General features: G+C 40.8%; 1 protein-coding gene across 3 annotated transcripts in view; it reads right to left on the bottom strand.

The window, feature by feature from the left end:
- Window positions 1-16,017, bottom strand: part of MORC2 (MORC family CW-type zinc finger 2) — a 46,657-nt gene that overhangs the window by 27,290 nt on the left and 3,350 nt on the right. For all 3 annotated transcript variants that reach the window (XM_066370463.1, XM_066370465.1, XM_066370464.1), the window contains exons 2-3: window positions 10,059-10,112; window positions 5,641-5,675 (exon numbers count right to left, since the gene is read on the bottom strand). In XM_066370463.1, coding sequence (XP_066226560.1) covers window positions 5,641-5,675; window positions 10,059-10,112 — 89 coding nt within the window. The remainder of the gene's footprint in view (window positions 1-5,640; window positions 5,676-10,058; window positions 10,113-16,017) is intronic.

Raw genomic sequence — 16,017 nt, 5'->3', positions numbered from 1 at the left:
TCGAGTTGAGTCACAACTGCCTTCTGTTAAATGGACTAGTTAATGTAATTTAAAATGCTATTTCAGAAGTACTATAAACCATATATTTTCAAGTATCACTCAGTGTTCAGGAAGCTTTAGCTTTGGTGAAACATTAAAAACAAGTTTGTCTTGAAAGTTCAAGAGCAAAAAGACCTTCCTGGAAGTACTACTTATAGATAAGAAAATTTCTTCCTATGGCAGTGCCTTTTATCAGAGTCTGGAGAATCCAAATGAGATCTAGCAAGTAGGAACAAGAGCAAGAAAAGTGAAAAAGGGCTTCAAAGTTTCTTCTAGAGGGAGCAAAGTGTCATATGGAGACTCAAACTGTGCAAGGTACAGATCATGTAAAAATGGTCTAAATCTAACCATAAGCAATTTGCTGTACACTTTAGCCATAAACTATACATAAACACTCGGCTTTGACACCTAGAAATTGGTTCAAGCCAAGTACATTTTGATAGTCCCCATGAATCACTGGTGGCATTTCTTGAATGCCACCTAGGAAGTTACTTTTAGGCCCTTGTGTTTCTTAGAACAGGACTTGTAAACTGTTTTAGCAAACAATCAGCACATAACAGTGGGTCTGAGATCCCTTTCTTGCTCATAGACTTCACTTCAAAGATTTTTCATTCGGTTTGAGCATAAGAAACTCATTTGTATGCGATCCTCCTGGCCACATAGTGATGGACAGCCTGTAAGCAGCTAGTAGTGTCCAGATCCATGGTCATGTACAACACTACTTCAGGGTCAAGAGATACTAGCCAACACAGCAGTATCTTCTTCAACTTTGTCAACAGGCAGTGTGGCATCTTTACCTAGCCACAATGCTTATCCCAATCACTTGTTTATTTGATGAATATTTACTGAGCATTTTTTGTGCCTGCCCCTGTGATGAAGATAACAACAGTAAACAATGCAGATGTGATCATTGCCTTCATGGAGCTTACAGTCCAATGGACTGTAGCAGATCAGGTAAGCCCAGAGGGTTTAAGCAGGAGACTGGGTATCAGCTAGATCAAAAGGTAGTGTGATAAGAATCACTTGAAGAGCCTGATCAGATGGTGGCACAATGGATAGAGCATTGGCCTGGGACGCTAAGGATCCAGGTTCAGAACCCCAAGGTTGCTGGCTTGCGCACAGGCTCAAGACCCCATGGTTACTGGCTTGAGCCCAAAGGTCGCTGGCTTGAAGCCTAACGTCGCTGGTTTGATCAAGAGGTCACTGGCTGAGCTGGAGCCCCCGGGTCAAGGCACATATGAGAGAGCAATCAATGAACAACGAAGGTACCACAACAAAGAATTGATGCTTCTCATCTCTCTCCCCTTCTCTCCCTCCCTTCCTCCCTCCTTCCCTCTCTTCTTCTCTCACACTAAAAATAAATAAATAAATAAATAAATAAATAAATAAATAAATAAATAAATAAATAGAATCACTTGAGTTGGAGTCTGATTGTGTGGGTCTGAAGTGGTACCTAAAAATTCCAATACTGTCCATCAGTGGACCCACTCTGAGAAGCACTGAGCTACAAGGCTTTCCTGCTCAAAACTACCTCCCCAGATATTCCATCAGTTAAGAGATACATTCCTAGTACCTGATAATTATTTTAATTAGTCAATTGAGTGATATTTGAAGCCTCTAAGGAAAAGATTTTGAAAAAAGGAGTAGAGGAGAGCTTAAGTAGCTGCGGGCTATATGCTCCTCTCATGATACAAAAATGCCAAACTGCCTTCTTTGAGTTGTGCTTAAGCAGCTATGTAAGATTGTCAATGCCAGTCTGGAAGGCTATACATCTAAACTGCCCCCAACATGGCCAAGTCTCGCTTCTCCAAATTAGCCTGACATCCCTCCACCAACCCTACGGGGGAGAAGACAGAAAAAGAAAATGGGAGAAGGGATGTATCCAAAGTCAGAGATGATAAAATACATATTGTTGTCCTTAGCAGAGATTGTAATGAAATGAATTCTAAGTTCTTCATCATACTTTGCGATCTGTTTGAACAGTATTCATTATGGTTACATTTGCTTCGACTAATTGTCCATTTACTAACCACTGACTTGACACTACAGATGGAATCTTTCTTTGAGGAGTGGCACTCCCTAACCAAGGAAGTGAAGAAAGTCAATAAAAACACAGTCTACTTCTACAGGCACATTATGGTCTGTATATGGAATGCTTTGGGTAAGTGAACACCTCTCTACTTTGAGTCTGGCTCCTTTCTTGCCCTTCTTAGGTTTAAATACAATCTTCTAAAATGTGACTTTGTGGTGAATTCAGTTTCGGAGAAACTGCCAAGTACAGTATCAATCTAGTTTAAAAACAGGATATAGAAAAATACTGTTTCCCACATACTAACAAAAACTTTATACTATAGGCACACCTTGGAGATACTGTAGTTTTGGTTCTAGACCACTGTAATAAAGGAAGTCATAACCTTTTTGATAGTGGAGGATCTTGCCTTCAACTTGTAAAATAATATAATATCTGTGATGTGCAAAAAAGTGAGGCACAATAAAGCAAAATATGACTATATTAGTTATTACTAATTATGTATTAATTCATTTGTAAAGTGAGGTTGCTTTTATTCCTCCCATTGAATGTGTGAATAAGGCACTGAGTTAGAAAAGTGTGAAGGATACTTCAGCCAAGACTTCCTGTCTTAGAGTAAATCATGTCTTTTTCCAAAATGCTACAGTGCTTACTGCTTCTATCACACCATTTAATACTTAACTGCTTTATTGTTCTCTAATGATTTGTAGAGTGCTAACTGTCCAAACAGCGACTAAGTTCTCTAATGAGAATTTACAAAGCCCCCATCTCATTCTCTCTGAACTCCTAAAGCAAAACAAGAGTAGTACTGAGCACAGAATAAATGCACATTCAGCCTTTTTTCATTTAAATTGAAATCTAACTGTTCTGCTGCATTTTGAGTGTAAAAGTCTAAATTCCCTTGTTGAAATGCATCCACTAAAGGTGGTAGAAGGGAGTAGAGATGGTCTTTTTTTTAAAGCTTCTTACAAATAGACTTGGCTATGATGTTTTGTCCCTTAAATATCACTAGGAGTAGAAGCTCATTCTCTGCTTTATCATTGTGCAGTGATTAAAATAGCCATGATTTCTGTCAGAGGTAGCTGTAATTACTCCTCACTAAAGCACATTAAGATTTAAGATACGCCTGACTGGTGGTGGTGTAGTGGATAGAGTGTCAACCTGGAACACTAAGGTCCATGTTCAAAACCCTGACACTGCCAGCTTGAGCGCAGACTCATCCAGCTTGAGCACAGATTATCGGCTTGAGGGCAGGCTTGTGAGCACAAGATCACCAGCTGGAGCATGGGATCATCAAAATGATCCCATGATTGCTGGCTTGAAGCCCAAGGTCCAGGCTTAAGCAAGGGGTCACTGGCTTGGCTTAAGCTCAGCAGTCAAGGCATATATGAGAAGGAATCAATGAACAACTAAAGTGACACAACTAAGAAGTTGATGCTCCTCATCTCTCTTCCTTCCTGTGTCTCTCTCAAAAACAAAACAAAAAAAACCCAACCAAACAAAAAAGAGTTAAGATACACATTGGTACCTCCAATGTGGCCTGAAGGTTTAGTAATAACTATCTCCTAATAGTCTTCTGTTATGCTCCTTTTTCCTGTTGGTTTCTTCTAAAAATAAAAGGAGTCTTATTTTCACCACAATAAAGACTTTTAAACAGATGGCTTTTGGAATTTAAGCAGTATAGCTGACTTGTAGCTGTTCTGAACTACAAAGTAGTTCTTTGCTCCAAAGTATATCAGGCATGAGAAATTCCTGTCTGGAGAGATTACTCATAATTATATGACATTGGAAGTTCTAAGAATTACTTCTTAGTTGTGTGCTTGTTCCCATTTATTAAAGGACTATATCTGATATATGTATATGCTGGAATGATATATGTATAGGTCTGGAAGGTTTTATCTGATAAATGTATATTCCCACAAAACACTCAAGTCTTCTCAGAAGCTAGTCAATGTTATTCAAAATATTCCCTCAAACCTTTCAGAAGACTTCAGAAAAGTTTGTCAGAAAAGCAGATCATGCTATCCAAATTGGATTTAAAAACCATCTTCCTCCACTCTGCTTCCAGACTTTTAGCCTTTAAATGACCAAAAAAAAAAAAAAGTGCTAACACAAACAATAAACAGGCAGAATGCAAATTATTTTTTAAAAAGGAGGGGGGCGGCCCTGGCCGGTTGGCTCAGCAGTAGAGCGTCGGCCTGGCGTGCAGGGGGCCCGGGTTCGATTCCCGGCCAGGGCACATGGGAGAAGCGCCCATTTGCTTCTCCACCCCCCCCTCCTTCTTCTCTGTCTCTCTCTTCCCCTCCTGCAGCCAAGGCTCCATTGGAGCAAAGATGGCCCGGGCGCTGGGGATGGCTCCTTGGCCTCTGCCCCAGGCGCTAGAGTGGCTCTGGTCACGGCAGAGCATCGCCCCCTGGTGGGCAGAGCATCGCCCCTGGTGGGCGTGCCGGGTGGATCCCGGTTGGGCGCATGCGGGAGTCTGTCTGACTGTCTCTCCCCGTTTCCAGCTTCAGAAAAATACAAAAAAGAAAAAAAAAAAACAGGAGGGGGGCAATGATAGTGACTAAGAATTCTTCCACTGTTGCACCTCCTCTAGAAAAAAAGAAGAGGTTCTTACTGCCCAACAACAAAGCCAACTAAATAAGCAAAACAGTACATGCTTTAGTATCCTTAAATTCCAAGCAAAGGAGCCCTCCTTCCTACCTGACACCTCAGCTCGAAAATATCTCTGCAAACCTCAATGCCAATCTAGTTACCCAACTCACTCTCCAAGTTGGGACTGGTCCTCACCAGAGTTGTAGAAGAAATTGGCCTCCAACAAGATCTCTTTGGCTGTAGGCACCACAAAACTGCTAACTCCAAAAAGCAAAATCTCTGGTGGTTAGTATTACACTCCCAATTACTCTACTCCATCATTCCCATGTATATATTTCCTAGTGGTTACTTGAAAAGATCTATAGATCTCATCACCGTGTGTTAGTTTCTTTACATCAATATTCTTGGTTTCTATTACATGCCTAACCAGGGCCACCCTGTTTCTACCTAAGACCTAGCTGGAGTAATTGTGTCATATCCTCAGGCTCTAGAAACCACTTATTTCCTACTCATTTCTTAGGCATATCAATAAATGCATCATTAAAAGGAACTGGCATTAGGCCCTGGCCTGTTGGCTCAGCAGTAGAGCGTCGGCCAGGCATGCGGGGGACCCGGGTTCGATTCCCGGCCAGGGCACATAGGAGAAGCGCCCATTTGCTTCTCCACCCCCTCCCCCTCCTTCCTCTCTGTCTCTCTCTTCCCCTCCCGCAGCCAAGGCTCCATTGGAGCAAAGATGGCCCGGGCACTGGGGATGGCTCCTTGGCCTCTGCCCCAGGCGCTAGAGTGGCTCTGGTCGCGGCAGAGCGACGCCCCGGAGGGGCAGAGCATCGCCCCTGGTGGACAGAGCGTCGCCCCTGGTGGGCGTGCCGGGTGGATCCCGGTCGGGCGCATGCGGGAGTCTGTCTGACTGTCTCTCCCCGTTTCCAGCTTCAAAAAAAAAAAAGGAACTGGCATTAAAAGACTGACATTTGTCTTACCTGCATAAATATCTATTCTGGTGGCATCAGCATCTCTGCAAAATTAAAAGAAAAAAAAAACAAAACAAGATCCAAATGAGAATCTGAAATACCAACTATCAAAATGCATACTATTATGAGTGAGATAAATACTATTTTGAGTCTATTTTCATGAAATCATAGTCATTCTACATACATTAAAACTATACTTTTACACTGGTAACACAATTTTCCTTATATATCTGTGAAGCCCTTCTGGAACTCCATATTATTTAAATAATCAGCCTGACCAGGCAGTGGCGCAGTGGATGGAGCGTCGGACTGGGATGTCGAGGATCCAGGTTCAAGACAAGCTTGAGCGTGGGCTCATTTGGTTTGAGCAAAAGCTCACCAACTTCAACCCAAGGTCACTGGCTTGAGCAAGGGGTTACTCGGTCTGCTGAAGGCCCGCAGTCAAGGCACATATGAGGGGGCAATCAATGAATAACTAAGGTGTCGCAATGAGCAACGAAAAACTAATGATTGATGCTTCTTCTCATCTCTCCGTTCCTGTCTGTCTATCCCTCTGACTCTCTGTCTCCGTAAAAAAAAACAAAAAAAAAACCAAGAGTGTACATTATTTAAATAATCACATGACACATATGGCCTGGAGATTTTATACATAATATACAGTGGTACCTTAAGATACAAATTTAATTCATTCTGTAACCGAGCTCGTAAGTCAGTCAACTTATATATCAAACTGCTGATATTGGAACCATGCTCCAATGCGCCAACTAGTGGCAGCTTTCTGAATCACGGCTCATATCTTGGAATTTCGCTCGGATTGTGAACAAAAATATGGACCGAGTCGCAACTTGTATCTTAAAAAATTCGTATGTTGGTCTGTTCGTATCTCAAGGAACTACTGTATGTATATATATCTATATCTATATCTATATATATAGATATATAGATATATATAGATATATTATCAAGAAGCAGGGGGAATGAGAGGGCGAGAGAAGGGGTGAGAGTGGTTGAGAAAGGGGGGGAGAGAGGGGATAAGAGGGAGAGATGGGGGAGAGAGGGGAGAGAGGGGGAGAGGAAGACAGTAACACCAAGCTGTTCCTGTAAGTGTCCAGACTGGGGATCAAACTGGCAGCCTCTGTGCTTCAGAACAATGCTCCAACCAGCCAAGCTATCTGGCCAGGGCTTAATTTTTTATTGATTGATTGATTTTAAGAGAGAGAGAGGTAGGGAAAGAGAGAAGCGAAGCATTCATTTGTTGCTCCACTCAGTCGTGCATTCATTGGTGGTTTCCCCTGTGTGCCCTGATGGGGTATCAAACAAACAACCTTGTCATTTTGGGATGATGCTCTAACTCAGTGGTCCCCAATCCCCAGGCCACGGACTGGTACCGGTCCATGGGCCATATGGTACCAGTCTGCAGAGAAAGAATAAATAACTTACATTATTTCCGTTTTATCTATATTTAAGTCTGAATGATGTTTTATTTTTTAAAAATGACCAGATTTCCTCTGTTACACCCATCAAAGACTCACTCTTGATGCTTGTCTTGGTTATGTGATACATTTATCTGTCCCACCCTAAAGGCCAGTCCGTGAAAATATTTTCTGACATTAAACCGGTCTGTGGCCCAAAAAAGGTTGGGGACCACTGCTCTAACTGACTAAGCCAACTGGACTGGACCCTGGATATGTATTTTTAAATACCAATTTCATCATGAAAACATCTAAAAAATAAGTAAAAACATTTCCCTTTAGACAATAAGAACTGACTCAAATCTGTTTCTCTCAATTAATTACAATGATAAAAAAAATGTTCTAAAAACTTATCCATTTTTCCTTCACACCAAGATATTGAGATAAAAGAAAAACTATAACCTGCCACAAGCCTATAAAAAAATGAGGTGTCAGGCCCTGGCTGGTTGGCTCAGCGGTAGAGCGTCGGCCTGGCGTGCAGGGGACCTGGGTTCGATTCCCGGCCAGGGCACATAGGAGAAGCGCCCATTTGCTTCCCCCCACCCCCTTCCTCTCTGTCTCTCTCTTCCCCTCCCGCAGCCAAGGCTCCACTGGAGCAAAGATGACCCGGGCGCTGGGGATGGCTCCTTGGCTTCTGCCCCACGCGGCAGAGCGACGCCCCGGAGGGGCAGAGCATCGCCCCCTGGTGGGTAGAGTGGGTCGCCCCTGGTGGGTGTGCCGGGTGGATCCCGGTCGGGCGCATGCGGGAGTCTTTCTGACTGTCTCTCCCCATTTCCAGCTTCAGAAAAATACAAAAAAAAAAAAAAAAAAAAAAAAATGAGGTGTCATGGTATACACACTACAGTCAGCAGACTGATTCACAAGCCCATAATCTTATCTTCCCTAACCTTGAAAAGAAGCTGAGGTATTCCATTATATTCTAGCCATCAGCTGAAATGGCAAGCTCAGTTCAGTCATTAATAAAGCCTTCAATAAAGGTCTGGAAGTAATTTAGTCCAATTTTGCAACTGCAGGCAAGGAAAATGAGGAACAGAGAGTTTCATTGGTTTTAAATGCAAAAAACTACCTGATCACCTGACCAGCGGTGGCTCAGTGAATAGAGCATCAGAATGGGACGCAGAGGGCCCAGGTTCGAAAACCCAAGGTCGCCAGCTTGAGCGCAGGATTATCTCGTTTGAGCAAGGCTCACCAGCTTGAGACCAAGGTCACTGGCTTGAGCAAGGGGTCACTCACTCTGCTATAGCCCCCTCCCCAATCAGGGCACATTTGAGAAAGCAATCAATGAACAACTAAGGAGCCGCAACGAAGAACTGATGCTTCTCATGTCTCTCCTTCCTGTCCCTATCTGTCCCTCTCTGTCTCTGTCACAAAAATAAAAACAAAAAAACCCCCGCCTGGTCTGTGGTGACACAGTGAATAGAGCAACGACCTGGAATGCTGAGGTCACCGGTTCAAAACCCTGGGCTTGCCAGGTCAAGACATATAGGACAAATAAGCAACGAACAATTAAAGTAAAAAAACCATGAGTTGAGTCTGATCTAGTGGTGGCGCAGTGGATAGTGTCAAACTGGGATGTGGAGGACCCAGGTTCGAAATCCCGAGATCATCAGCCTGAGCATGGGTTCACCAGCTTGAGCACAGGGTCACACATATGATCCCATAGTCACTGACTTGACCCCAAGGTCGCTGGCTTAAGCAAGGGATCACTTGACTCTGTTGTAGCCCCTCCCATCAAGGCACATGAGAAAGCAATCAATGAACAACTAAGGTGCTCCAATGAAGACTTGATGCTTCTCATTTCTCTCCCATCCTGTCTCCTTTTAAATTTTTAAAAAATTAAAATTTTTTATTTATTTATTGATTTGGGAGGGGGAGGGGGAAAGCAGGGGAAGGGGAGAGGAGGAGGAGGGGGAAAACACTGTACTATTTCTCCTTCACATGTCCTTACTGGGAATCCAACTGGCAACCTTTGCACTTCAGGATGATGATCTAAACAACTGAGCTATCCGGCCAGGGGGCCTGGTGTGTGGATGTCCCAGGTTCAATTCCCGTGAGACTTGGCCCTGGGCGTTGAAGATGGCTCCATGGCCTCCACTTCAGGCGCTAAGAAGAGCTCAGTTGCTGAGCAACAGAGCAACACCCCAGATGGGCAGAGCATCTGCCTCTAGTGGGTTTGCCATGTGTATCCCCATCGGGGTGCATATGGGAATCTCTGCCTCCCCTCCTCTCACTGAATAAAAAAACAACAACTTCTCCTGTCAACTATTAACCTCTTCTTCTTTTGTTAATCAATACCCAATCAATAAAACAATGTCTGAAATTGCATTCAGAAATAAGACTGAAACAGTATTTTCATAACATAACAAAATCTTACTTTGAATTTTTATTTGCTTACCTTTGAACTAACCGAAACTTTTCAGTCTTGCACAATAATATTTATAGACTTCTATCACTTTGAACTCAGTATAACAAAGTGCTAAAAAATTATTTCTTCCAAGCATAGCAGCTAACAATGGATGATGCTTTGATCAACTGGCATTATCTGACAATAATATATTTGGGAAGACACAGAACTCTGGTATAATTTTAAAGACGTACTGGTAGATGATACTCTCCTAATAGCACAAATTAATTCAGAACTTGTCTGTCTCATTAATTTGATTCCTAAATTTCTATCTGAATTCCCAGTATTTCACTACAATTATCTTGCTCACACATAAGGGAAGGTAGCTTTGTTATTTTTATGCTGGAACACAGAACAATGAATGAATTCAAGTTGATCAAATAAAATGGAAGTATCAACTACTGTGCTATTAAAAACACTCTTTTGGGTAACAGGCCTCTTAGGAGTTACAGCTGTTATAGAACTGCCTTCCTCTGATGTCTTCAGAGAGCAAAGGTCACAATGACCCCAAAAATTTTCAAGCTCAGACTATATGCCTAAAGACTACATACCTTGCATTATCAACCAGTTCAGCAAGAGCACCAAATAGGAATTCATGAGTAGTTCTGAAACAATAAACACAAAGAGTCAGCAAAAGACTTAAGAAATTGAACTACGACTCCTAATAAAAAGGCAAGGTTATAAAATACTAAGTTTGTAGAAAAAAAATCTAAAATCACCATTTGTATTATCAATTTACACTACTGAAATGTAAACCTCTCCATTAGCTTGCTAATACCCTCTAGTATTAAACTATCAAGTCTTGATAGCTACACAGAAATGTTTATTCTATGTTGAAAAACCCCCTCTATAGCATTAAAATATCCTTAAGTGTACTACTGCTAAAAGCAGTGTTTTTCACTATTCATTTTCTGCCTAGAAAAATGAGTAATTTAGTTATTATTGCCTTTACCAGCTGTTTCTGTATATATCTAAGTATGCTCAATGGACAACTTGTTATCATCTAGCTTTATCAATAGTTGTGTATGATCCACTGGTAAAAGAAGAAAATCCATTTGCTGTTGTGCAATTTATAAACAAAAATATTCCATTTGAAAGTCAGGAGAAAGAAGAAAAATCCATTTCTTAATTTTCTCTTATTCTGCCTAAAATCAGAACTTTTTACATATTAAAGGAATGCAACACCTTCTCAAACAATTCCTCCTGATAGAACAAGAGCATGATCTAGTCTCCAAGGACCCCTGTAAATTTAACCCCTTCAAGGAAAGAAGCTAATGTTCATCTCCTTAGAGAGGATGGTCAAAGTTTGGGTAAGCATTCAACTACCACATTATTCAGAGCTCAATAAAGATATTTATGTATAAGATTTATCCTTACAATTCTTCCTCCATTTACAGTCTCTTTAATTTCCCTTAATAGTTCTCATTAGATATCAAAGTTGGATGTGTCCACCTAGAAACCTTGACTTTTGATTAAGGAAGATGTAAATTCATTAACACATATTATGTATTACCATCATCAAGTTTTCAAAATAACCAAATTATTCCAGCTGATTTTTTTTATATACAAAGTTTCGGCTAGTAAACTAAAATTTCCTAAAAACTTAGAATGAACTATACCAGTATTAGATAACCAGGATCTAGGACCTCTGATCACTTTTAGTATTATTTAAAGTAAGTTGTAAAATGTTTGTTCATAAAATAAATACTCAAAACACAACTGTCAGGAACAATAGTTTTAACTCTTCAGGTAAATCTTCAAATTTTTACAAATTCAAATTTTGAATTTTAAAATCTGTGAATTTTAGGAAGAACTTTTATCCATGAGATCAGTGATTATATGTTGCTAATCCAAAAGTGACACAAAAAAATAAGTTTTAACAAAAAGTAGAAAATTTATCTCCAATTCAACTAGAAAATAGAGCTCAAATTATTCTGACCAAAATCCAATTCTTAATTATTTTACATGAAAAACATTCTAAGAGAAAAACCTACATAAAACATATCTTTAATCATTAAAAATATTTAAGTCTCTAGAATCATATTAAATTCTTCAAATTACCAAATGAAATACAAAAGAATTCCTAAAGTACTCCACTAAAAAACAAAAAAGAAAAAATTAGATTACTCCAGTAAAAAAAACAAACAGAAAAAAACTAATATGATTTGCTGAAGGTACTATAAATTTAAAATAAATCTAACATTAGGGTGGTTCAGTGGATCAAGTGGCAACCTGACACACCAGAGGTCACAAGTTCGACCCTATGGTCAAAGCACCAATGTGAAGCAATCAGCGAGTATGCAACTAAATGGAATAACTAAGTGAAAAAATGAGGTGATGTTTATCTCCCTCCCTCCCTTTTCTCTCAAATTAATGGAAAAATAAATAAAATAAATAAATAAACAAACAAAATCTAACATTTGCTCTCAAGCATTCAACACTCTATTTCCTGCTTTAGAAGTGACTTATAGGCCCTGGCCAGTTGGCTCAGTGGTAAAGCGTTGGCCTGGCGTGCAGGAGTCCCGGGTTCGATTCCCGGCCAGGGCACACAGGAGAAGCGCCCATCTGCTTCTCCACCCCTCCCCCTCTCCTTCCTCTCTGTCTCTCTCTTCCCCTCCTGCAGCCAAGGCTCCATGGGAGCAAAGTTGGCCGGGGCGCTGAGGATGGGTCTATGGCCTCTCTTCAGGTGCTAGAATGGCTCTGGTTGTAACAGAGCAACGCCCCAGATGGGCAGAGCATCGTCCCCTGGTGGGCATGCCGGGTGGATCCTGGTTGGGCGCATGCAGGAGTCTGTCTAGGCTTTGGTAATTAGAATGAAGAATATAAATTATCTGGAAAATTAATTCTGATATCCTTTGCCATCAGGGCAAAGAAATAAAAAATAGAAATACTAATCTGACCAGGTGGTGGCGCAGTGGGTAGAGTGTTGGACTGGGATACAGAAGACCCAGGTTCAAAACTCTGAGGTTAGAGCCGTGCATGTGGGCTCATCCAGCTTGAGAGTGGGCTCAACACCTTGAGTGTGGGGTTGCTGGCTTGAGTGTGGGATCATAGACATGACCCCATGGTTGTTGGCTTGAAGCCAAATGTAACTGGCTTGAGCAAAAGGTCACTTGCTCTGCTCTAGCCCTCTGGTCAAGGCATATAAGAAAGCAATCAATGAACAACTAAGGTGCTGCAACGAAGACTCGATGCTTCTCATCTCCCTCCCTTCCTGTCTCTGTTGCAAAAAAGAAAAAACAAAAAAACAACTGCTTCTAAGCAATACATATTTCTGATCGCTTCATATGAAAATAATAGACATTTAGAATTCAAGCAAGACCTCAAAAGGGCAAGCACAAACTATCGCTGGCTGTTTTCACTACTTCATGGATAACGTTTAGAAATGTGCCACATATATTTAGAATTTTCTTTAATTCCAAATTCCACACTGTATCAATGCTGTTTCACACTTAATATTTTCAGGTAAGTTAACAGATATCTTTAAAATGTAACTAAGGGGCACTTTTGTGATGTGTATGGATACACCATAAAAGGGGCCTTTTGTGACAACTGTTGATAAGGTCAGAAACAACACTCAGAATCTTCCCAGACCTCCAATTGATTAATGATGAATGCTACTACCAAATGATAAAGCTAGAGTTCTAAATATCTCTTAAAATGGTAAGAACCAAGAAACATATCAACTGCATAAGTTCTCTTCTTTTCTTTTTCAAATAATATTCAAAGAGATGCACTCATTTCTCTTAGGTTCAGGGCTGGTGGCAGGTGACCAACCACAAAGGAATGTCTGATGAAGTCATGGACAGTTGAAACTGCTGACGACTGAAAATCCACCAACATCCATAATTGGTGAAAAGCACCCCTGCGCACAGCAATAGCAGCAGCCAATCAGCAAATGCCCCGCCACCCTTCTTACTTCCCTACCCTAACCTTTAATAAGTGGCCTAAGTCTGTAGCCTGTGCTTCTCTCCCTTAGGAGACAGCCCAGCAGTTTCCTTTCATTAAGGCCTGTTAAACTGGTCTTTTGAACTCCATCAATTTCTAGTTGGTATCTAACATAGATATTTAAATAACTCCAAGGAAATCCTTTTCTTCATAGAACTAACAATTACTTAGATGTGGTCCAAGAAAAATCATCTGGAAGGCCCTGGCCAGTTGGCTCAGTGGGTGGAAGTCCTGGGTTCAATTCCCAGTCAGGGCACACAGGAGAAGCATCCATCTGCTTCTCCACCCTTCCTCCTCTCCTTCCTCTGTCTCTCTCTTCCCCTCCTGCAGCCAAGGCTCCACTGGAGCAAAGTTGGCCCGGGCGCTGAGGATGGCTCCATGGCGACGCCTCGAGGAGAGAATGGCTCTGGCCACAACTGAGCATCACCTCCTAATGGGCATGCTGGGTGGATCCCGGTTGGGTGCATGCGAGAGTCTGACTGCCTCCCAGCTTCTAACTTTGGAAAAAGACAAAAAAAAACTCTGGAAAAAGATTTTTAATAAACTCTCAATTTCAAATGATGGATGCTTTTATATTATTTGTGCTGCCCAAGAAACTGTTTTGAAGCTCAGCAATCCAGTGACAAATTCACATGTAAATGTACTCATTATGTAAGGAAATGTCTCCTTATTCATAATCAGCCTGATTTTAAACCAGCTGAGTTCTTGGATATGTTGATAATAAGTAATTGCACTAATTGATAGAAAATAAAGCTGAAAAGATCTATAGCAACCATTTTACATTCAAACTGCTTGAATACATTTAGAGTAAGAATCTACATTTCAACAGAACTACAAGTCATAAGAAATGTCTCGAGTTGACAGGTTCTACTATAGTGGAACTTCAAATGTGGATAAAACAACCTAAAAAAATATGGTAAAGATAAAAAGTTATAAAATGGGCCAAAAGGAACTGACATAGAAAGTAGGCCTTATACTTAAGCATCCTGCTCTATTAGAATACTTAGCAGTACTACAAAGAATGACTTTTTAAGATACGCAATTTTGTGCCAAAGGAACATCACTATCACCACTACACCTAATTGTTCATGAATTTTTTACTATCAGTCACAAATCTGCCACCAAAGAGCAATAACAGAAAAAACTTCTTTTATCTAAAAATCCTAAATTTGTTTTGTTTTGTTTTTTACAGAGTCAGAAGAGAAGGATAGATAGGGACAGACAGACAGGAACGGAGAGAGATGAGAAGCATCAATCATTAGTTTTTCATTGTGACACCTTAGTTGTTCACTGATTGCTTTCTCATATGTGCCTTGACCGTGGACCTTCAGCAGATCGAGTAACCCCTTGCTCAAGCCAGCAACCTCGGGGTCTCGAACCTGGTTCCTCCGCATCCCAGTCCGACGCTCTATCCACTGCGCCACCACCTGGTCAGGCTAAAAACCCTAAATTTTTTTAAGCATAAGCCCATGTGCGTACTAAAAGAGACAGACAGACATAGGAAGGGAGATGAGAAACCAACTCATAGCTGCAGCACTTTAGTTGTTCAATGATTGCTTTCTCATAGTGGTGGGGGAGGAGGCCTCCAGCAGAGCCAGTGACCCCTTGATCAAGTCAGCAACCTTGGGCTTCAAGCTAGAGCCTAAAAACCCCCTTTTATCAACTCACACTAGTAACATCCAGTATTAAAAGAAATTAGCCTAAAACTTTCATGTTATCCTGAGAATTTTAAAGTGCCCACTTTAAACCTTAATGCTAATGTAACCAAGAGAATAACCATCAGTAGTCACCAGTCACCTAATACAAACATACAAAAATACGTATTTACTCTAACAGATGCTATAGAACTCACTAAATCGATCTGCCCAATGACTAGTGCCAAACAGCAAATTGCTACCATGCTTACCAACTCTGGCTTATGTAAGCTAGCATTAAAAAAGAATAATCACCATCTATTCAATGTACCATATGCTATCTAAGAGTTAATTACTTCATAAATATTACTTTATATAATACTCAGAAAAATTGTTGAATTAGTCCCATTTTATAGATGAAGAAACTGAGACTGAGCCATTGACCTCTGCCCAAGGACAGAGCCAAGAAGCAATTAAATCCAACCTTGGCAGGCTCCTAAGCCTGTGATTTTTCCACTGCATTAATTATACTGATTTACCTTCCTTCTAGCTTGGGCTCTGCTTGCAAGTCTACATTAAATAGGAGGTAAGGAAAGAGCCATTTCTTTCATAAATCACAACACAGCTATATTGTAGATGTCAGACACCCTAAAATGATCCTGTTTTTAACAACTTAACAGAAAAAAAAATAAGGTACTATATAACAAATTACTCTTTCTCTGAAAGTGAAATCCCACCACTTAAAACACAGAGGAGATACAACTACCACTATTAAGAGTACCAAATCACATCTTAAGAAAATTCTCACAGTTGCTAGATAGGATGCTGCCTGATTCAGGAATTGTTTAAAGCCAAATTAGATCTTCCAAAAAGAAAAAGAAAACCCAGTATCACTTTAAACAAGTGACTTAAATGAGGTTTAATTCTT

Source organism: Saccopteryx leptura, chromosome 2 (assembly GCF_036850995.1).
Source record: "Saccopteryx leptura isolate mSacLep1 chromosome 2, mSacLep1_pri_phased_curated, whole genome shotgun sequence".
NCBI lineage: Eukaryota > Metazoa > Chordata > Mammalia > Chiroptera > Emballonuridae > Saccopteryx > Saccopteryx leptura.
The sequence above is the reverse complement of the archived record's forward strand: the minus strand, read 5'-3'. Positions and strand labels throughout refer to the sequence as shown.